At 33.4% G+C, this 23,809-nt stretch overlaps 2 protein-coding genes and 5 non-coding genes across 8 annotated transcripts; all 7 read right to left on the minus strand.

Moving 5' to 3' along the window:
• Positions 1–569: 569 nt before the first annotated feature.
• LOC142627608 (uncharacterized) lies at positions 570–5,217 on the minus strand. 2 transcript variants are annotated; one of them, XM_075801564.1, is made up of 4 exons: positions 4,879–5,145; positions 4,168–4,208; positions 1,667–2,014; positions 570–1,464 (listed from the first exon to the last, which is right to left on the minus strand). In XM_075801564.1, exons 3-4 carry the CDS (start codon positions 2,003–2,005, stop codon positions 823–825), a joined length of 981 nt encoding a protein of 326 aa, XP_075657679.1. In that variant the 5' UTR covers positions 2,006–2,014; positions 4,168–4,208; positions 4,879–5,145; the 3' UTR covers positions 570–822. The 2 variants fall into 2 exon arrangements, with proteins under 2 accessions (XP_075657679.1, XP_075657630.1); XM_075801515.1 differs by lacking the exon at positions 4,168–4,208 and having other exon boundaries at positions 4,879–5,217.
• Positions 3,517–3,578, minus strand: LOC142622974 (small nucleolar RNA snoR101). The gene has a single exon (XR_012842008.1). It is a non-coding gene; the product is annotated as a small nucleolar RNA snoR101 (small nucleolar RNA).
• On the minus strand, positions 3,663–3,726 carry LOC142622973 (small nucleolar RNA snoR101). The gene has a single exon (XR_012842007.1). It is a non-coding gene; the product is annotated as a small nucleolar RNA snoR101 (small nucleolar RNA).
• LOC142622972 (small nucleolar RNA snoR101) lies at positions 3,822–3,885 on the minus strand. Its single transcript, XR_012842006.1, has one exon. It is a non-coding gene; the product is annotated as a small nucleolar RNA snoR101 (small nucleolar RNA).
• LOC142622975 (small nucleolar RNA snoR101) lies at positions 3,983–4,046 on the minus strand. The gene has a single exon (XR_012842009.1). It is a non-coding gene; the product is annotated as a small nucleolar RNA snoR101 (small nucleolar RNA).
• LOC142622971 (small nucleolar RNA snoR101) lies at positions 4,131–4,194 on the minus strand. The gene has a single exon (XR_012842005.1). It is a non-coding gene; the product is annotated as a small nucleolar RNA snoR101 (small nucleolar RNA).
• A 12,921-nt stretch (positions 5,218–18,138) lies between the features above and the next one.
• On the minus strand, positions 18,139–23,427 carry LOC142644171 (GDSL esterase/lipase EXL3-like). Its single transcript, XM_075818844.1, has 5 exons — positions 23,068–23,427; positions 20,286–20,416; positions 19,931–20,164; positions 19,428–19,683; positions 18,139–18,617 (listed from the first exon to the last, which is right to left on the minus strand). Exons 1-5 carry the CDS (start codon positions 23,342–23,344, stop codon positions 18,418–18,420), a joined length of 1,098 nt encoding a protein of 365 aa, XP_075674959.1. The 5' UTR covers positions 23,345–23,427; the 3' UTR covers positions 18,139–18,417.
• Between the last annotated feature and the right edge of the window lie 382 nt (positions 23,428–23,809).

The following is a 23,809-nucleotide window of genomic DNA, read 5'->3' on the forward strand; positions in this document are numbered from 1 at the left end:
TCAATGCTTCTGAGTTTGAATTTTTTTTAAATGTATTTTTAAATTGCACACAAATATTGTAAAAACAAATACAAGCACTTTGACCTTGTGGGAGCACAACCAGTGAATTTTTTACAATTAATTTGGGAGTGATTTGAAACAATACTTTGATTATTGGTAGACAGATTATTTCTAATTTTTTTACCATTGGTTTGAAGTTAATTGGTGAGACACTAAAAATGCTGAAGATTACATTGAATCACTATAAGTTTTTATTTGATAGGAAAAGTTTAATATTCTTTAATACCAGGAAATTTGAACCATATACATCTTACTAAAAGCACCAAAAATTACCAGTTGAGCTGCAAAGCTAACTAAAAGTACCGAATTATCTTCAATAACTGACAAGTTCTAAAGAAACGTATGTGAGTTCAAGATTCATCTATTTGCCCATATTACTATACTGTCACAATTTGCTTCAGCAGGCATATCACTACACCGTCACAATTTGCTTAACTTCTGCAGAATGAATATTTTTGGTACAAGGAATACCATAAACATACAGAGAGAGAGAGAGAGAGAGAGAGAGAGAGAAAGAGGTTTTAATTTATAGCGGACTTGATAAATAACATGCTTTAATTTTATCTAATCCAATGTCTGGTAGGGACATCATTTGAACATATAAACCAAAATACTACTTATGAACATATATTTCCACACTGAGAAATATAAACAAAAGACAACCCTAACCTATATTAGTGAGTTCTAAAGTCATCAAAGGCCATACACCAGCCATTCCAGTGCCTACAAAAGCCCCATCAACAACAATGAAAACTACCAAGATTATGGGGGACTATACATCAGCTGGAGCAAAAAATCCTTACGTTCCTCAGCTGGGCAACCAAAGAATGCCCTCACCCTTCCAGCATTTGCAACAAGGAAAGTGTAGGCCTTATAGCGCAATTGCACATCAACACCAATCTTCACCAATTCTGTGAAAACTTCTTGTTCTGAGTACACACGTGGTCGGCCTCTTTCTGCAATAACATTTCCCTCCCTAATTGCCCGTGCAACGTCTTTTATTGCTTCCCTTATACTTTCAAACTCCCTCTCAAAAACATCTGTTTTCCTTTGATAAACATTTCCCTCACATACATCCCTTGGAGCCTTTCGTTTCTTGCCTTTCAACGATGTAGCTGACTGAGAAGGTGGTTGAGAATCTGCCTGAGAATTTGCTTCAATAGGAGGAGGTAACTGATTAGTACCATCATTCATATCATTCAAGTCCTCCAGAGTAAGAGTAATTTCATTCTGTGACATCACTTGATTAATATCATAAGGTAAGCTTCCATTTCGTGAGGTACCATGCTGGTGCGCATCCACCTTTGAACCCCTTGCAAAATCCCTTTCTTTTGCAAAGAGCAACAACAGCTTATCGTAGTTGGCAATGGGTGTAGTCATCCACTTTTTTGCCCCAGGTTTTACCTATGAACAAAAAAAATAGTTCCTTTACATATGAATTTCATAGATTTTTAAGTTATCATGTTTTGATAAGCAAGTTTTGCCGACAGGGGGAGGGGGGAGGAGTTTCAAACTAGTGATCTTTGCCTCATGAGGCGTGGTCCCCAGTTGATTGTGCCACCCCTGAGGGTTTTCATACAAGTTAAATTATGACGAGGAAACAAACCTTTATCAATGCCTTCCACACCTCAGGTTTAGCAGTCCACATTTTTGTTTCTGAACTCCAGGTAAAACCATTTGTATCCTTAAAAAGGTCATAACACTCATTGAAATTATGTTTAAGAGTTTTCATTCGATTCTTCAAGTGATCTTTTTCAAATGGCTTGCCAATCTTTTCACGCAGTTCTTTCACTATATTATCATATGCTTTCGTAGTGAAAACCTTGTCAATTCTGTTTCCCATGCTTTGTTGGCGAACAAGTGCTTCAACAAAAAAGTCATCCCAACGTTCTGTCCACTTTACTATGTCCCTTTTATCAACATTAGTCCTTTTTTTGTTTCCCATTTGTATTGTCTGCATATCAAAAGAAATAGGAGATGAATAACAAATATTTATCAAAAGATAAGCAGGGATCATAATCAAACCCATTATGTATTACTTGATGGAAGGTAATGAAATGAAATAAAATAAAACACATTTGTAGGGAAGCATTTGGATGCTAGAAAAGAAACGAGAGGACGTAATTACTTCTATTTGATTAGCCAATTAGAAACAGAGACATGTTATATATGCTTGTCTCAAAAACAATGGTTGGAAGAATTTCACCACGCGGTGTCATTCTGTTTAAACATTTTCCATTATCGGCATCACCATAAATGAGTGCATGGTTTGAATTGAAACATTATGAAAGTGTAAGGTTTAATTTGAAACTTCTAAAAATCTGGGATTTGATTTGAAACTATCCCTAAATAATGGCTTTAAATTTAATTTGTCCAAACATAGTTGGAGAAATAGGAATGAACATAATGGGAAGACAAGGAATGAAGTAGAAATACAGAAGTCGATTATGCAGGATTTTAAGGGTAGGCTCACAGTGAAGAAGTTCAGAATTTTCACACAGAATTGAGTCCTTTGCATATTGCAGTATTTGTAGAATTCCTATAGACGTGATTGTTAAGTAGTCCCTAGTGTATTAAGTTACTGTTAGTGATTGTGAGGTCTGCTGTCTGGGTTTTTTTTTTTTTTTTTTTTGGGATAGGTAAGTTACACACACGCACACGCCTATGAAGCACGGGTGCAGGAGCGGGTGCGGGACTCGGCAATTTTTAAAAAAGTAGGGTGCGGGTGTGGCAGGGTGCGGCGATTAAAAAATTATTAAAAATATTTTTATTTATATTTTTAACATATTGCTAAACATACTTTTTTCACATTATATAAATATATACCAAATTTAAGAGTAATAGTAAATAATAACTAGAATACAGAGAATGGGAGAGAGCCTAACTGAAGAGCAATATATATTTTTTAAAATTTCAGCCGGTATCGGCCGATTTCGCCGCGCCCGATACGTACCGATTCGGGGCCGAATCGGCCCGATTTCGCATGCGTCGGCCTGAATCGACGCGAATCACGCTGAAAAAATTAGTTTTTTAATGCCCGACGCGGCACGGACGCGCAGGCAGCAGCGTTGCCTGCGCGTTGGGCCGCATCAGACGCGGGTGCGGCGGCCCAAACGCCGCACCCATGCTTCCCAGGCACACGCACATAATGGGTTTTGAATCCATGACCTCACCCTCCACACACACTTATAAGAGGAGGAAATGCCATCTGTACCACAACCCATTGTCCTTCTGTCTCTGGTTTTGTTCTTTTTGGATACTCTCACTCTAACCGCTTTCTTTATCATGGGCAGAATTGAGAATTAGACAAAATAACAGGACTAGTCTAACTTCAAAAAAAATTATGACATCTTCCTCCCTCCATTTCTCTTACCTTATCTTCAGTTTTATACATAGAACAGATATACAAATAAATGTGTGTGTGTAGAAATATTCAAACAAAAGGTACAAGGAGAGAGCATCAGCACATGTACTTGTCAACAAGAACTTACCTGAAGTTCAGAGATCAAGTGTAAACCATCATTTGCAATATCCAAAACAAATGCATACAAGTATTTGCATGTGTGTGTGTGCGTGTGTTCAAACACACGGTGCAAGGACAGAGCATCAGTACATGTATTTCTCAACAATTGAACTTACCTGAAGTTCAGAGATCAAGTGTAAACCATCATATGCAATATCTTTTTTGATAAGTATGCATACACGTATATGCATTCAAGTGTGCACGAGTGTGTGTATTCAAACAAAAGGCGCAAGGAAAGAGCATCAGTACATGAATTTCTCAACAAGCGAACTTACCTGAAGTTCAGAGATCAAGTGTAAACCATCATTGCAAAATCTTTGCACCAAAACAAATGCTTATGTGTATATGCATGCAAGTGTGTGTGTGCGTGTGAATTCAAACAAAAGGTGCAAAGGAAAGAGCATCAGTACATGAATTTCTCAACAAGTGAACTTAATTGAAATTCAGAGATCAAGTGTAAACCATCATTGCAATATCTTTGCACCAAAACAAATGCATATGTATATAAGTGTGCGCGTGGGTGCAGAAACAAAAGGTGCAGAGGAAGAGCATCAGTACATTTACTTGTCAACAAGCAAACTTACCTGAAGTTCAGAGATCAAGTGTAAACCATCATGCGCACTAACTTTGCACCAAAACAACAAAAACATTTAGAAACAGCATAGCAATTAGCAATGCCATTATGATATTAATTGTTAATAACTATCAAAACTACACATATATACCTATGTCTAATATATATATTATTGAACCTTAACATAAATAATAGTAAAATTTTAGAGCATAATGAGATACCAACAAAATAGTGATTAATTTTCACACAATCTTGGCATTAATCAACAAAGAAAGATGGCAAACATTTCAGACCCAGCCAAAAATAATAATAATAATAATAAAAAAAATAATAATAATAATAATAATAATCACATCATTAATAAAGAATATACTAATTATTTCGAATGTGAAAAAAAAATTAAATTTAAACACAAGCAGGATTTTTAGGGTAGTTGTGGTGTTACGCCTAAAATTAAAATTAAAACGAAACGTGCATATTATATATTTTTACCAAAGATTACTAGCAGGAATGGGGTAATTTACAAAACCCTAAGATAAAACAGCGAGAACGACGTCGCAGTGAACTAGTGAGGCTCTCGTGCTAATCGTACTGTAGGGAAACCCTAAATTCGAATTTGGAAACTGTTTGTAGGTCACGTATACATGTAGAGTAATCTAAGAAATAGAAGAAGAAAAAAAAGAAAGGAGTAGGAGAAATGAGAAATGAGAAATGGCTATACCTGATGATGAAACGGTATAAGCAAAAGTTGAGAAAGATGAAGGTTTTCCTTAGCAGCGAGTGGCAGCCATTCTGACTCTGATTCTGATTCTAGTAGCAGAGCGGTGAGTAGTAGTAGGAGTTAAGAGTCCGTAAACTCCCTTCTCCTCCAAAAGTTCTTTGGGGGTGGACCATAGTCCATGTTGTGTTTTTGTGTTTAGTTAGGAAAGAAGGAACAATGAACACAAGCTTTGGGCTTTTGACTGGTGTGAAATTTTGTGAATCCCTTCAACCCTAGCCTTCTCCTTCTTTCTTTCTGTCTATTTTACATTTTTGGGTTGTGGCCCAAGGTGACTTGAGTCCGACGGTAAACAGACCCGGTATTCGTTTGAAAATAATTTATTTAATTTTTTTCCTTTTTGACGAAAAGGACTTGACATTTTAAGGAAAAACCACAGAGTGAGACTCACAAATAGTTAATTGTTTTTTGACCTTTTGACCAAAAATGTTTGAGTGGGGACGAGCAAAGGTACCTATTTGGTTAAGCAATAAGCTAACCGAAGAAGCAGCAGCAGCAGTAGCAGCAGCAACCAAAACAAAAAAAAAAAGCTTTGTTTTTTTAGGACACAAAAAAAAAAAAACAAAAAACAAAAACAAAAACAAAAGGATCCCTTGTATCAGCTTATAATCATGTCACAAATGCACACCCAATCAAGTCAAATATTAAAAAGTTCAGAACTTAAATTATTTTATTTTATTTTATTTTAAATATGAGATGAGTTTGGGCTCATATTATTTTTTTTTTATTAAAGAAAAATGAGTAAAAGGGAGCGACCAGTGTGGCTTCCCTACATGTGCGTGACCATAGTAGCACCCTACCCGCTTCCGGGCGAGATCCCATACTCCCAGTCTGTGAGAAACTCACTTATTATCGTTTTGGATGGAATGAAGATGGGGTATAAGGAGCACCAACAACTAGTTGTTGAGGCTCGAACTCAAGTCCTGAGACTTGTTGGCTCGGTATCTAACCAACTAGGCCACCCAAATGTTGGCAATTTAAATGTATTAATTATTTGTTGGGATTTGTATCTAATCACTTTTTTTAATTAATAAAAGTGTTTTATTTTATGTGAATTACATGAACATTAGTCATCATTCATTTGATGAATAGTCTATGAGATGATTGTATGTGATTTGCCTATAGAAGATATAAATTTCAATTAATTATAAACTCATAAATCTTAGTTTGTAGTTTGTGATGAAATTAAGCATTTCATCTTTTAAGATTATGACATATCAATCTTGATGACCGTCTTAATCATAGAAGTGAAGATTTCTAATTGATATATTGGTGTATTTGGAAGGCATTGAATCAGACCATCGTACACAAATTTTCTATAACTACTATCACTTGAACAAATAATCTCATGAGAGGCGTACATTAATAATTTAGATAAAGGTGGAGACTTTGTAAATTGTAATTAAAAAAAACAGGGTTAAAATCAATTTGGCCCTTAGGAGTTTACAAAGGTTAGTATGTTTGACAATTATTTTTGTAGGGGGCAGATCTGGATACCAGGTCCAATCCGCTAAGAATGGGCTTGGATGGGGGCCCAATATAATTAATTTGTAGAGATGGGTAGTTAAAGCCAATACTTTGATTCCTAAGGACTACAACTTGTTAATTAAAGAGATGAATTAGCAAGAAAAACAACACTTGATAGAAATGAAGCAAGAAAAAGAGAGATTACTATTTAGTTCCTTCCTCGGGCTAGCCGAGGAATCATTGTTCTTAAGAAATACACTTCTTGGTATTACACTAATATCTTTCTCTCTCTATCTCGTTGTCTCTCTCTCTCTCTCTCTCCTTTTTCTGATCCCCCCTCAAGTATGACCTTCCTTCCTATTTATAATCGTTTAAATGCTGGTATCTATCTAAGAGTCAATATCTGTGAGAAGCTTCCTTCTCATACACATCCGAAGCAACGTTTGATCATCAGCACTATAGAGTTTTGCCGGTCCTTGAAAGAGCGTCATTAGTCTAGCTCGTCATGACTCAATCATGGCCTTAAGGTGGAATTGGTCCTGGCCGGAAGAATGAAAGATACCGACAAGCACAGAGCAGTCGTCCAAAGGGGTTTCGTAGAGTAGTCTAACCTCGGGTCAATCCTTGGAGCTTTCTCCATGTCCAACAGAGAAAACTTGGTGCGAATCGGGGTGATGTAATCCACTGCTTGTCTAACTAATGTACTTATGTAGTTCCACGCAAATATGGCAGCCTTCCACTTGGAGGGCTCTTATTCTTTCTTTGGATACTTATCACATCACTGCCTTGTTGGTGGTGGTAAAGTATGTTACAAGCTGCGAGGGCACTGTTCAGGAGTTATTCTGTCATTAATGCGGCAAAGTGAGTTATTATAGGGCATTTAATGCAAAGGTGATGGATGCTTGATCTGGAAGTTTCCTTTCTCTTTTGTTTGTGCATCATCATGGTCTTCCTCGGCCTCTCAAACTCTGCTCTTGTGGTCCTCTTCTTGTTTCCCAAAGAGCAGTTGTTCCTTGAACTCCTCGGGTGGGCTGAAACCCTCGGCCTTCCTAGTCTGCCAAGTACTTAAGTTGTCTAGATTGGGTGGGGCTAAATCTGATGAACAATTGGGCCCAATTATACCTTAGGTGGGTCTTGTTGGGCTTCCTCCCCCCCCCCCCCCACTTGTTTTTAAAGTTTTAGTTTGGTCCTCACGTTTACAAACACAATCAATTTAGTCCTTTTGTTGGTTGCCATTATAATTTTGCATCAAGTTCGTATAATGAACCCATTTTTAGTATTAAATTTAGGTTTTCTTTCCCTTTTCAATTTTTTTAATCTTTCTCTCTTCTCTGCTTTGGCACCACTCCTTTCTTTGGTTGCTACTACCACTCCTTTATCTGATGAAGTGCCAATTTAATTTAATGGGTTTAAGTTTGAAATTTACCATTGAAGGGTTTCTACTATAGAATTGGTTTACTCCTCTTGCGTTTTTTTGTTTTTTTTTTTGGTGGTGAATTTCGGTGAAGTGTGTTTGTTTCAGGATTTAATTGTAATTGTTTTGTTGGTAATTTTGATGAGCAATTTGGTTTATAATGTAAGGTATTAAGATATGAAATTTGGATGTAGGAGCGAATGTCTAATTCTCAATTGTCTATTTATTGTTTAGGAGTGGATCTATCATGCTCCAAACTCAGCTGTACGAGTCAATGACTTGAGAAAAGTTTCACATGCAGCACATTAATCGTCTATTTATTGTTTAGGAGTAGATCTATCATGCTCCAAACTCAACCGCATGAGTCAACCACTTGACAAAACCTGCACATCAATTGTCTATTGATTGTGTAGGAGTAGATGAGATCTATCATGCTCCAAATTCAACCGTATGAGTCAATCACTTGACAAAAGTTGCACATCAATTGTCTATGAAAGCTCAGATTTGTGTTAAAACACAAGAGCTTGTTTAGACCCCAAATTAAAAAATTACAGCTCAGTTAATTTTACTCTAACTTATCTAAGTGCGAAAACAAGAGTAAATGAAGTGCAATCAACCGATACTACTCTAGTGCATAAACATGAGCAACAAAAAATAAAAGTAAAGCACAAGAGTAAAGAAAGAGAGATGCAAACACAAGATAACACGGCGATGTGTTATTGAAGAAGAAATCGAAGGACTCGGTGAAAAACCTCTCCGCCGCTCTCCAAGCAGTAAATCGATCCACTAGACAATAAGTTGGGATACACGAATAGCAAGAGACCCTCCAAGCCTAATCTACTCAATGTACCTAAGCCCTCCAAGCTTCTACTCCAACAAGGCTTCTCGGAACCATGTCTTGTCTAGTTTTCCAGATCTCGCAATATGCCCGATTGCATCCACCAAGCCTCACCGACTTCTTTTGGTAAATCCCCAAAGTTTCTCAAGCTTCAAAACACTCTCTACACTCTGAAAATGTGTGGGTTGTATTTGGGTACAAATCTCCTCTCAAGGTATGACAATGGGAGAGGGAAAGAGAAGAGGCTACAATAATTTTTCACTAAGGATGAGTAGCGCTCTCTCTCTAAAAGATGAGTGTGTGTATGTTGTAGAAAACGTATCTAGGGTTTTTCTCTCTAAATAGCTTCTTTTACTTTTGTGGGTAATGAGGGTATATATAGTATGGGTGAAGAGTAAGAAAGTCATACTTAAAAATCTTTCAGGCAGAGAGTTTCACGGGTATCTCGTAGGAAGGCCTTACTTGCGAGACACTCGCAAAATCTTCCAGGCTGGCACGACTCTTCAACTTCTAGTATGTGCTTCTCACGTGGCTCTTTTGCGGATTAACTTCTCGCGAAATTTACTTGTTCTTTAATTCATGCTCGATTCTTTACCAACTTAATACTAAACCCAATACAATGAAATCCCATAAAATACAAAGAACAAAATAAAGCAATTACAATAGTGTGCAAGACCGTAGTAAAGGATTGTGTTTGTTTTACACAATGTTTTTTTTTAAAACTTGAATACGTGACTTTAAATGACATTTATAAATCACAGTTACACACATTGTCTTGTTGGGTGCTTGGCACCTAGCGTGTCCAACCCACTTGCTTGCCACTCTTGTCAAAGTTCATTTATGAGCATGTCTTCTCAAGCCCCCACAAAATCAGCTTTTGGTTTAATGCCAAGCTGATGCAAGGCATTTCTAACGCGCTGAAGGAAGAAAGAAAAGAAAGAATCCAAAGGCAAGGATCATTTGGCTAAGGGAGAGTTGAAGAAAAGAAATTGGTTGAAACAAAGTCAAGATAAGTTAGAATACACGAATAGCAAGAGACCCTCCAAGCCTAATCTACTCAATGTACCTAAGCCCTCCAAGCTCCTACTCCAACAAAGCTTCTCGAAACCGTGTTTTGTCTAGCTTTTCGAATCCCGCAATATACCCGATTGCATCCACCAAGTATCACCGGCTTCTTTTGGCAAATCCCCAAAGCTTTCCAAGCTCCAAAACACTCTCTACACTCTGAAAAGGTGTGAGTTGTGTTTAGATACAAATCTCCTCTCATGGCATGTCAATGGGAGAGGGAAAGAGAAGAGGCTACAATGATTTTTTACTAAGGATGAGTAGCTCTCTCTCTAAAAGATGGGTGTGTGTGTTGTAGAAAACTTATCTAGGGTTTTTCTCTCTGAATAGCTTCTCTTACTTTTGTGGGTAATGAGGGTATATATAGTATAGGTGAAGGGTAAGAAAGTCACTTAAAAATCCTCCAAGCAGAGAGTTTCGCGGGTGTCTCGCGAGAAGGCCTTACTCGCGAGACACTCGTGAAATCCTCCAGGCTGGCACGACTCTCTAGCTTCTAGTATGTTATTCTCACGTGGTTCTTTAGCGGGTTAACTTCTCGCGAGCTTCTCGCAAAATCCACTTGTTTTTCAATTCATACTCAATTCTTCACCAACTTAGTACTAAACTTAATACAATAAAATCTCACAAAATATAAGGAACAAAATAAAGCAATTACAACAGCGTGCAAGACCGTATTAAAGGATTGCATTTGTTTTACACAATGTTTTTTTTTAAACGTGAATATGCAACTTTAAATGACATTTATAAATCACAGTTACACACATTGTCTTGTTGGGTGCTTGGCACCTAGCGTGTCCAACCCACTTGCTTGCCACTCTTGTCAAAGTTCATTTATGAGCATGTCTTCTCAAGCCCCCACAAAATCAGCTTTTGGTTTAATGCCAAGCTGATGCAAGGCATTTCTAACGCGCTGAAGGAAGAAAGAAAAGAAAGAATCCAAAGGCAAGGATCATTTGGCTAAGGGAGAGTTGAAGAAAAGAAATTGGTTGAAACAAAGTCAAGATAAGTTGGCATGCATTTATTGTGATTTGATGTGAAGATGTGAAAGGGAGAAAAGAAAGAAAAGATGAAGAAATAAAGGAAGAGGCCATTCGGCCATTTGAAAGCATGAAGAAAAGAAGCGAAGTCCTAGAATGTGAGGACTGGTGTAGTCTTGAAGAACTGCGTGAGAGCACTTGTAACAGTGTAGGTAAAAATGTCTATAGTTATTTTAGTTCCACAAAAACACAAAAAATTACCATTCAGCAGTGAAGTTATAATTATTTTTTCTAGCTTCATTGCTACAGTGCACATCTATTTAAAGATGTGCACTGTAGCTTAGAGTTAAAAAAAACAATTTTTTATTCCCTGCCTGGTTGTGTGTGTAGCTGTGATGGTTGTGTGTAGTGAATATATTATTTAATTGTAGTAGATATCTTATTTTATTGTGATATTTATATTATTTTATTGTATTGAAAGGTAAAATAGATCCACTTCTGCAGCATGTATCGGTAAAATAGATAAAATAACTTTTTGTTGTGCTAAACAGCTAAATTTTTAGCTCCATTGCTATGGATACTCTAAGTGAGAGCAAGCAAAAGAGAAGAAAAAATATAGACAGTAAGAGAAAATTGTGAGAGATACACAGTGAAGAAGAGAGCAATGAGTAAAAAGAAAAAGAGAGTTTTTTTTTTTTGCTTAAGTTGTATCCCTCAGTGTTGTAATCTCTATTTAATATAGTGAAATTATTCTGAATTTGTCCCATGATTTTTCCCTTTCAAGGAGAAAGAGTTTCCACGGAAGTATTTGTGTTCTTATGTGGTTGTGCTTCTGCTGTAATTGCTGAAATTTATTTCCACTTATATAGAATTTTCCCAACATGTCTAGAATAAGTTTTTGTCATTCTAATTAAAAAGAGTCATAACTATCTCCAAAAATGGTGTAAATAATAGCTAATAAAATACCATTAACATTTCCAAGAATAATTCCATAATAAAAAAGATATATATATATATATATATATATATATATATATATATTTTGACATGATCCAGAGTACGTACTGTGATAAAGAATAATAAAGAAAAGTTGGTAGATTTAAGTTGCATTGGGTAATTTCAATAAATTTTACATGAAATAGCAAATTAGAATAGGGTTTTTCAATTTGTAAACTTCAATTCTACTGTGCAGATTTGTTTTCCTTGGAATTGATAGTTAAGCCGTCTCAGTGGTTTTTCCTTTAGTATAGTTTTTCATTGGATTTCTTCAGCTCACCATATTACGCATGCTTTTGGTTCTGATGTTATTCCTACTAGTACGTAACTCGTGCTACTGCACGGGAATAGATATAATTTAATAAAATAATAAAAAAATTACATTTTATTATTTAAGTGATGCTATTGGTTTTGTTTTATTTATTTATTAATCATGAGTTTATTCATGTTTAAAAGGCTTAGTTAAGTCTAAATTTATGTTTAAATATTAAACAGGAATGGATATCATTTAATAAAACAATGAAAAAAAATTATTGCATTTTATTATTTAAGTGATACTATTGGTTTTGTTTTTGTTTTTGTTTTTGTTTTTTATATTTATTAATCATGAGTTTATTCATGTTTAAAAGGCTTATTTAATTCTAAATTCATATTATTAACCAGAAAATTTCATTAACAAAACTTAGCATTATGTAATTTTTTTTACAATTGCATGGATATACTTAAAAAATACACCTTAAGATGCATAGTATAATTCTTATATATATATATATATATATATATATATATATATATATATATATATATATAATGTAAATACTATTGATAAATAGTCATTCTTATATTTTGTTAAGTCCTTAAAAAATGATGTAAGGATATTATTAGGTAGATTTATTCATGTTTAAAAGGTTTAGTTAAGTCTAAATTTATATTATTAACCAGAAAATTTTGATTAACAAAACTTTGCATTATGAAATTTTTTTACAATTGCATGGATATACTGAAAAATATACATTAAGATGCATAGTATAATTCTTATATATATAATTTAAATACTATTGATAACCACACGGGAAATGGTTAATTGTAGTGATAGTATTGATCAAATTTTTTTTTTTTTTTTTTTTGTCTTTTTGGGTTTATCACAAAGATGATAGAATTAGATAAAAAATTAAAAATATATATTGCATTTAACTACAAATTTTTGATAATCACAAGGATAAGGTTGATTACACTTTGAATTTTTCACAATCGATAATCATTGACGTGGGGGTAAAATGGTCAAAATATGCATTTGGGCCTTGAGCCTGATTTGGTGGTGTAAGCATGTTCGAGCAAAGCCTTCGAGGCCCACAAGTCGACTTGTGCTAGATAGATTGGTGAGGCTGTCTGAGGAGAGGCGTCTCCTCGGCCAGGTCAGCTAAAGATCGTGTGACGTGTCATGGTGTATAGGAAGAGAATTCTGGAAGGCCTGATGAGTAAAGATGTGTTCCATGCTGTTGTAAAGAGAAAAAACGTATTTGAAATATCGAGGAAAAAGGCTGCTACCACCGCATTAAAGACCCTACACCTACCTCCTTGGCCGCATTAAAGGAGAAATGACCCCTGAACAGTAATATTCAGTCTTCCAGCTATTGTTTGAAGACTTCAAGAAGGTGGTGGATTGGACAAGTATCTATTTGGAAGATTTGTGCTACACGTTGAAGAAAAAGGGGAGAAGAATATGGATATAAGAAAATGAGAGAGGTATGAAGAGGAAAAAAAATGAGAGGAAAGAGATCAAGAGAGAGAAGGAATTGAAGACTTTAACTTCAATTGTAATCTTTTGCTTAAAGAAAGAAAGACAATACAAGTGGTTCTCGGCTTACGTCCGATGAGAGTTTTTTGTCATATTCATCTTTTATTTTCATAAGATAGCAAGAATCTAGCCCATTTATTATTTCTTCAACATCCATGACCTATGTTTCAAATCCATACTCTACAAATTTCATTGTATAAGGCTCTATGGGCCTGAGTGCATCTAGTGATTGGACCGGGTACAAATTGTGCACTTACAATTGATTTTGGCAAACCATTAAGGAAATCATAATTGTAAAACTTTTGCAAAGCTTAACAAACAATTAACAATGGAACAAAATATTGCATCTTTTGCACATCACTACAAATTCTTCATAATCGTAAGGATAAGGTTCATCTCGGTTCCAATGTCCCATTTCAATTTTGTGGCATGCTTGAAAGTTTGGAATTTTATACATGTTGGTTCTTGCAGTAAGTAGTTGAAACATTTTTTGGCATTTGACAAGCCAATGCTTCCCATATTCATCATTTAAAATTTCCAAAAGGTTGTCAATGCCTTCATTATTTGACTTACAAAGTAGCATGATTCCATAAATATAAGGTGCAATAAAATTGTCACATGGAAGAGTTTTTTCAATTATTTTTTTTCCCTACAACGACTGATTCATTCAAAAAATATTGGTAGCTTCCCACTATCAGTAGCGCATAAGGATTTTCTGCTTCATAACATGAAAATATTAAGCTTTTTCTTTGTCATGTAGTAGAGATGGATGATTGAAATACGGAGTCAAGCTCAATTTGTTGAAGAACTAATTTCTTTTCTGTTAACTTCTTGAAGCATTTGCAACTAATTAAGACAAAAGAAAATTTTAAATTAATAGACTGAATTATTTATATAGAGGGAAATGAATAAGTAGATACAAATTGAAGAAATAGTTTTTTTTACCTTAACTTAATTTTTCCTAAGAGTGTTGCCTAATCTTTGCCCACTTTCGAAAAGATTTCAACCCATATGTCATTAGGAAGGTTTTTTAAAGTTTTCATATTGTTGTTTTGTTTGAAATAGTGTTATAACATTTCATCTACTATTTATAATAAAATCATTTTTTTAGGTTCATAGTATGATATTAAATAACAATACATAATAATCATGTGTTCAAGAATTTTGAAATGATTATACATGAATTTGATGATGAAATGGTTCAATTAATATAGAATTTTGTATTGCAGCTGGTTCTTAATGAATTTAATTGTTTCTATCCGTTAATATTAATACTTTACAGTTAATGTTAGTGGTTAATTAGGTTCATTGAATTGCCGTTTTAGTCCCCTAACGATTCATAGTATTAGAAAGTGGGCAATAATTTGGATCCCAGGAACATAACACAAACCAGTTCAATGAATCAACAAAAACGAAAATCAATGTAAAACATAAAGGAATTGAATTTTCTTAGAAGGAAAGGAAAAAAGTCATAACATAGAGAAGAAAATTGATCAAACTTATTAATTATTACTTATTGAACCGTACAATGAGAAGAATCCGGAAACAACTATAAAGATAGATTCAGAATTGGGTCACTGCTTTCTTCAAATTTATATTCAAATATTGGTAAATTATTAAAGAGTGACAAGAAATGTGATTCATTTAAATCACTCAACTTATTATGTATTTAATTTTAATTAGTATATATCTAGTCATTATGAGTTTAGTCATGGATGTTTATGTGTGATCTTATTATTATATGTTTAAAGTAACAAAAAAAATGAAAAAGACAATAAATACGAGTTATTATCATGTGATGTGGTGAAACCTCCTATCGAATTTGACTCTTGTTATAGTTTATAGTTTTGAAAAAAAATTATCAAAGAGTTGTGGGGATACTGTTCAATGTGACATGAATTATTAATTGATATGATATAATTCTTGTCATGTATAAGTCAGTATAACCTTGTTAGTTTCTGTTTAAGGTAACAAAAATGAAATGAAAGAAAATAAGAAATCTAGCTTTTTACAATGCAACATGGCAAACCTAATTAATTTCTATGTAACCATGTCATGGTCTAACTTAAAATATAACTACGAAAAAATTGGTGGAATTATTACTTGATTTGTAATGTTATAGTCCAACATGAAATAGAAAATATAAATAAATAAATAAACTAAAAAAAGTTGTTTAGTTACCCACTTGATTTAAGGTTATCAACAAATATAACAAATTAAGTTACTGTTACCTTTTATTAATTAACTATTTAAATACAATATGATTGGAATATATAATATTTACTTTATAATGATTATTTTTTATCATTAGACCAAGATATTAATGAATTAAAATAATTTGTTTATTTATTTAATCGGGGCTTTCATGCACTAAGAAAAATCATAGAAGTACTATCTAATAATGCTACCATTTTATACTTGAAGAATAGGTTTAAATTAACCATTCTTTAAGGTCAATCTTTGACCTAACTTAACTCCATTTCATATTTCAAATGGAGAAAAAATCCATATCATCCTTTTTAAAAAGAGGGATCCGTTTTATTCCTCTTCCTCGAATACATAGGAATCCAAGCCCTTTTCCTTCCCGTATTTTTTTTACTCAAGATATCTTTTGCTATACGAAGAGCTTTTTTGAAGTAGGGGCTCTCGTCTTGCTTTTGGGAGATATCTTGATAGATCTCTAAAAAATCTTGGGCTGAGGAAGCGCCCAAGAGTTCCATAATTCTACAATATTTGTTATTCTCCTTTTTCTTCGTTTGCTTTACTCCATCTCAGTTTGTTCATCCATCTTCACTTTCTCTTAGTAATTGAGTTTGATTGGACCCGGGTAGAGGCTCTGTATCTGGGAGTTCCAAAAGCTGAGGCTTTTTTAGGGATTATGGGAGCAAAGATATGGATTATAAATGTAAAGGACATTGATGATTATTTTTTTGATTGTTCATTGTTTTTTTTTTCCTTTCATTTTTTGAAATGGGAGGTTCATTGATTTTGGCCTCTTTGATTTTAGCAGTAAATCAATTGGCCTCTCTCTCTCTCTCTCTCTCTCTCTCTCTCTCTCTCTCTCTCTCTCTCTCTCTCCCCCTCTCTCTCTCTTAGATGCTAATTTAATTAAAATATAATCTAGATCTAATGCAACTTCACTCCAACATGGGTTATATTTTAATCATAAAAGAAAATAATCTTTCTGAACATAAATCTTTTCTACAATTTTTTTTTAAAAATATAACCCGTTAAAACAAAAATGTTCAAGGCTCTAACGAAAAGTGTATTAACAGGAAGTCATATAATTTATCGGTAATTTTAACAACACTGTCAGTAAAAAAGTAGCTAACCTTTTTCACGATAATAAGCAATTATTTATACATTATCAGGGTTAAATTCTAACCATATTTTTTTTGTAATCACAACATAAATAGGGAAAAAAAACTGACATTTGTTAACAAAATAAGCAGATACTATGGAATATCACAGCTAATTACTTTTCATATTTTTTAATGATTTAAGAATAGATTCAAGAGATAATAGGAAGTTTTGGTACAATTGTGACTACCGTTCAAATAAGAACATCAAAAGCTTTAATAAATTGAATATCAACAGCCTATCAAATAATTCACCAATAATAATAACAACATAAACAATAAAAATAGAGCTGACCTTTGGTAAGGAAATCAGTAGTTCTAAAGCCTCAGTTCGTTGGCAACAAAGTTTCCAATATTATGACAATCTCCTGTGGGGGAAGAAAACACAGCAAATAAGGACATAAACTGTGAAAACATAAATGACCTTTGACAAGACAATAAGCTGTTTACAACATATATTATTACGCAATTAGGGGAAACCTGATTAACATATGGAAACAAAAAAACTTTTATGAAACATGAAATAGGAAATAAACATGTAACATCAATCATAGGCAAACAAAAAAACTTTTATAATTAAAGAATAAAAATTGTTCACAAAAAGGACGGAAACAATAGACAAATGAAAGAAAGGAGTAATCAAATCTTAGGAATAGTTGGAATTCGTTTTGCAGACCATAAACTAGGACCATTAAAATTCTGAGTTTCCTTGCAGCTTGTTATGAAACAGAAAATAAACATGCAACATCAATGATAGGAAAACAAAAAAAAAATTATAATTAAACAATAACAATTATTCACAAAAACGAATGAAAATTTAGGCAAATGAAAGAAAGAAGTAATTAAACCTTAAGAAGCATAAACCAGGACCATTAAAATGGTGAGTACAATTTGAATCTATGGAAAACCTCTTCTTATATAAGATATAGAAATACTCAAATACATGCATCATTGATAGGAGATGAAGGTTTTTACGTTTTGATTATTAGAGAATGGGAGATGAACCTTGAAATACGCAGGTGTGGAAAAAAATACAAAAAAAAGGAGCATACCAGAATTACAACTGATCCACTTAAATTTAGATAAATGGAACCACATGAATCTTGACACATGGCACAAAATTAGGATTCTAATTTAGAATTGCAATTGGAGTTTCTCTCTGCTTCACCTATTATATATATAGATAGATTAGCGCAATATTGTGCTTGAATGCTTTAATCAAAGCCCTTATATAATTGGACTAAATAATTAACTCGACATAATTGGCACAATCGGAGTCTCTGCCTCTCTTTTTGTTTAATAAATACGAATTTATTCAATAAAACGGTGATACAATTGGAACATTTTGCAAACAAACACACATTATTAACAGATCTTTCGAAATTGACAAATATTATAAGTGAGAACACATCAGATGGATCCTTAGATTCTATCTGTGATCATAGCTGACATAGTAAACAAGTATCATGTGTATGAATGAAAATCCAAAATCAGACTTGACTTGAGGGAAGGACCAGGGCTGAACCATTGAAATTGATTGTAGTGGTAAAATTCAAAGTGAATAAACTTTACTGATGTCCGAAAAGCCCATTGCCGTCATTCTTGAGGACTTGAGAAGTAATGATCTTGTATGCTCTTTCTGTGGGATGAAAACTATCCCAAAAAACATAATCATTCACATCTGTACAGATTGCAGACGATGGGTTACATATTGGAGCTACCTCTATTACTCCTGTACCACAGCACCCTTTCTCCGCTATCTTAAAGCCTGTATATGTAATATACAGAAAAATTATTATTATATTATTATTTTATAAAGAAAATAGCAAAGATCAATTGATGAAACAGGAGGCTATTTGCTATTTATTTGATTTTCAAAAACAATTACTTAAGTAGCCTCATTTGGAACTTGAGTATATGAGAGTCGAGTTCCAAGGGGTAACTTAAGTCTCAATAACTCGAGTTTCATAGAGAAAAACACCTAGATTGAGATTTTTTAAAAGTTTTTGGTGGAACTCAAATTTCAAAGAGTTGAGTTCTTCACATTGCTAAATAGCCTCATTTGGAACTAACTCTCAACTACTAGAGTTCCAAATGAAGCTACTTAGCAAACTAGTTTCATTTGAGGATACTTAATGAAATTGTTTGTGAAATTTAAATAAATAGCAAAAGAGGCTAGTGAAACATGATGATGGTAATGGTTGATGACAAAGTCATTAAGATAACAACAAATGATTAAAAAAAAAAACTGCTGTAAAATATTCTTTGGGTTCCTAAAATAAAGGTTAAGTTTTAGGAATTTATAATGTTTACATTTTGTGATTTTCACCATTCATTTTAAACTTCAATGACAAAAATAGAACAAATATAGTTTAGGTTCCATTTTTGTCACTAAAATATGTATTCTATTAAATATATTACAAAAAAAATTAATGAAAGTGACGAAGTTTTCCTTTAAACCAATTTTGAATAAATCATTTTTGATGCATAATTAGTTTTATAAACTGCCATGTCCAAAATAGTATAAATACCATAGTCAAGGACAAAAAAAAAAAAATGTGACAATTTTGTGAGTTACCATTCTCTTCAGGGTGTTCAATGAGATCAAGAAGAGGGTTGTAAATATCAAGATAGGCCATTCTGCTATCGGGCATGTCTTTGTTAAGGGAATCCAACAAGATAGTCAGTTTAGCATTGAACAACGTTGCTAGCTGATTGTGGCCTTCTCCACATTGTCTGCGTAATCCTCCGGCAATAGTTCTTTGTGATGGCACACATCCGATCGGCGGAGCTCCGAGTACTGCAATCCTCCGTGCTCCTAGTGAATAAATTTCCTTGAAAACATAATGAGGGACGTCAAGTATTATTATTGTTTTTGCCAGTTTATTTTTAAAAATGAGGGTATTCAGACCTTATGGCTACTATAAGGACCCATTATTCTTGTCAATGTCATTCTTTTTTGGTTCTTTGGTAATAGGGATCATAGGAAAGCAACACTATTGCTACAATAATGAGCTTGAGTGTGACCAAGAAAGTTGTGTCATTGAAATTTGAAATTTAATTGATAGGATGGAATCTTACCTTCAAGAATTGGGTAGCATACTTGAGCATAAGGTCAGTGTAGGAAGCAAAATCGTACTCGTATCTTCGTGAAGTAGGTCCAAAATATACATTGGCAATGTCGCAGCTACTCAATGAAATGACATATAGGCTTCTGGTTAAGATGAAGTTTGTCCTGTTTGCTCCAACAATTCCTTGAAGCCTCACAATATATTCTTTCAACATTCCAAGTTGATCGGACAACGACCAAGTTGACTTTGATAAAAAAATAAAAAAATAAAAAAGAGAAAAGAATGATGAAAAGGGAAATACATATTATACACAAAATGTGCGTGCATCCAAAAAAAAAGAAGGAACAAAAGTATTGTGCGTGTACCGCTAGTTTGGATGTCAAGGGATCATATCCAGCGCCACCAGAAGCGAAGCAAACACCTGTAATGAGGTCTTGTGGTTGCAGGTTTGGATCCATATATGCAGGTAAAAGATCTTTAATTTCCAATTCCTCCACTAAAAGTTGAAATGGAATTAGAAAGTGAACTTTGGGCACGGATTAAGGAAATTTTTAAAAAGAATGAAAATTTTTATTTTGACTTGTATGTATTCTAAAAGTTCAAGTGCTTTTGGAATAACTTATTTGTAGTAGCTTATTTGTATAAACTTTGAATTTTGTTTTTTAGTGTGAGTTAAAAATATAACTCAAATAAAAAGTAGAAAGAAAAAAAAGGAAATTACATTTTTTTCCAACTTAAAACTATATCACATTTACACTTACTCTTCTTAAACTACGAAAATGCACAATTAGCACTCTAAAACCAAAACCTTGAAATGCTTAAACCCCTTATGACACTTTCCCAATTAAGTTGGACAAAGAACATAGTCACATGAGTTGTGCATGACACCAACTGGGATGGAACCCACTAATCCCAGCTAAAATGATTGAAATTCCTCCCCCCCCCCCCCCCCCCCCCAAAAAACCCGAAACAAATCCCCACTTTTTTCTTGAAATCTTGTATGGCTAGAGAGAAAAGAAAATGAACAGAAATATGAATTCAAAAAACAGTGCCACTAAGATGAACAACAATTGTGAGGGGTATTTCGATCATTCTAGGTAAGCTCAGAGGGTTCCATTTTAGCGGGTGTTACTTAAACTCATATAACTCAAGTGACTACATAGATATTTGGTAGTAGTATTTAAATATTGTTATTTAAAATGAAGTAAAATTATGATTTAAAATGTGTTATAAAAATATGTATTTAAACTATTCATAATATAAAAAATGTATTTAATACAATATTTCACATAACATATTTTAAAATATAAAAAAAAAATAATTGTAAGTTTAGTTTGAGTATATGTTTTTGGGAAATGTTATCGATTCCCGGTGCTTGTTAACTTTCCTTTGTTGTGTTTCACTTAAAAAAAAATTGTTAAAAAATTTGCCAAATAAAAAAGAAAAAAAAAATTACCAAAAATTAAAAGGCTGTCAAAAATGAAGAAAATTACCAAAATAGGTACTCAAAAAGTGTGTTGTTAACGGGCAATGCCCATTAACACAACCCTATGTTTCTTATTGCCCCCTATGTTTCTTTAGAAGTAAAAAGTATCGGACTTGAATAGTACAGTTAGTACTATTTTATTTTATGAGCCTGCTCACTCGCCCTTTCTTTTTTCCTTCTCTTCGTCTCTCTCAGTAGTAAGTGCTCTATCCCTTGGAAGTTGGAACCCCAGGGCCTAGCATCTTTGCTTTTCTTTTGTTGTTTCTTTCTTTTGTTTACTCTAAATGTTTTATTTGGTTTGTCTTTTGTGGGTGAGGGTCAAACTCAAACGGGTTTTGTTTTCTGGGTTTGAGGTTCTGTTTCTATGGGTTTTGTTTTGTTGGTGGGGTTAAATTCAACTGGGTTTTACTTTAGTTGAAAGAAGAAGACCACCAAAACAACAAAACAGCAAAGACCACCCCCCCAAAAAAATAAGGAATGAAGAAGAAGACCTTCGAACACCAGTTTGGGTTCGTGCAAGAGAGGAAAAAAAGAAAGAAAAAAGAAGACAACCAGTGGGTTTCGTGGGGGAAGAAAAGAAAAATAAAAAATCATTTAGGAGAGAAGAAAAAGTTGTATGTTCGCATTAGTGGATCCCACAAATTTTAATATATTTACAGCCAAGGTGGAGCCGGAAATTTTTGTTTGGAGAAAGTTGCAATATTAATATATTTATCAAGACAACTCTACATACACATATTCACACACTTTTTTATTATATACACATGATTTTTTATTTGATAAGTTATATATATACACGCCTAACCAAAAAAAAATTAGTATTTTCAATTAAAATTATGTTTGATAGCGATTTTTCATAAAATAAAATTTATTTTTACCATTTTTATAGTGAAATTCTTAAAAATTTTCATTTTTGATACAAATTATCAAATTTTAGACTAAAGTAAGTAAAAAATCTTTCAATTGAACTAATGAAAATTTTGAAAACATGAATGATCCAAAACTTGAAGAAATAAATTAAGCTCCAAACATATTTGAAGTTATCTTACTCTAACCCATTATATGGCAATTAAAGAAACATTTCACGTGTAGTTTTAGTGACATTATTTTTTTAATAAGTCAATGACTTGTTAATTGCCACATAATTATTTGAAAATAATATAAATTCAAACATGTATGGTGCCAAATTTTATCAAATATTTAACAAATATAAGAATACATTTTACATTTAAAAATAAAATTGCAAAAATAATGTTATATCCCTATAACTATTTGACCAATTATTTTTTTAAGAGCATCATTGGACTAAATCTAATATTTAGGGGTCAACTCATATTTTTGTAAACTAAATCTTGAAAACATTAAAATAATTATATATATTTTAAAAAATTCAAAATTTTGGGGGCATGGCCCCCACCCTTACACATGACTACGCCCCTGTTTACAACAAAGCGATCGAGTAACGTTGATTGCAACTTCAAAACTGGTAAGTTTTAGTGGACAACTTTTTTATTTATTTTTTGATGACAAGTTTTAGGGGCAATTGTGCATTATTTTAGTATATATAAAATAAGATATAGTTTATGATGCGATTTTCCCAAAAATAACAGACAAAAAGAAAGTAATACCACGTGAGAGAGAGAGAGATCATGAATTAATACCTATCATGTCCGAGGGTACCTTGCCGTTGCTGAATCTGCCTGTTGCAACTTTTCCTTTAAAGTCATTCCCATACGGAGGGTAGTTAGACCTAGATGGAGTTACTCGATTGTTGTTGTTGCCTGTATCCACTGTTGAATCTCCAAAGACAAAAAGTGCAGGATAGGTTTCATCTGGTGGTAGCTTTATGGCAGCCGTGGAGTTGTAAAAGAGAATAAACAAAATGAGATTGAACAATAATATAGAACAAGGATGGGAGTTCACAATGGGAGAGTGCATTTTCTTTCTTCGCTTCCTTGCTCTGAGACTCACAGTGAAAGACGTATAGCCTGTGGGGGAGTACAGTTTCCTTTGAATGTGATATAAATAATTGGTTCAACCATTGTTTTACTCCTCCACCTAACCTTCGTCTTTGTATTAATTCTATCCCTAGCTCCGACAGTGAGGGGAATATAATGTGACATGTCTTAATTCATAAAACTAAATAAATAAATGTGACATGTCTCGTACACTTAAGTATGGTGATTTTAATAATATGATATAAAATCAACAATTTAAATGTTGAATAGTTTTAGGAATTTTAGTCTTTGATCGTATAAATTATAAAGTATAGGAGACCGACCATAAGAGCTACCATAGTGAATTTTTTTTTTGACAAATTTTCAATTCATTGATGATTGTGTTTTTTATCTTCAAATCAAGATATCAATTAGTTTCTGGTGTACATAAGGATTAAACATCAAA

The sequence above is a fragment of the Castanea sativa genome, chromosome 1 (genome assembly GCF_040712315.1).
Source record: "Castanea sativa cultivar Marrone di Chiusa Pesio chromosome 1, ASM4071231v1".
Taxonomy (NCBI): Eukaryota; Viridiplantae; Streptophyta; class Magnoliopsida; order Fagales; family Fagaceae; genus Castanea; species Castanea sativa.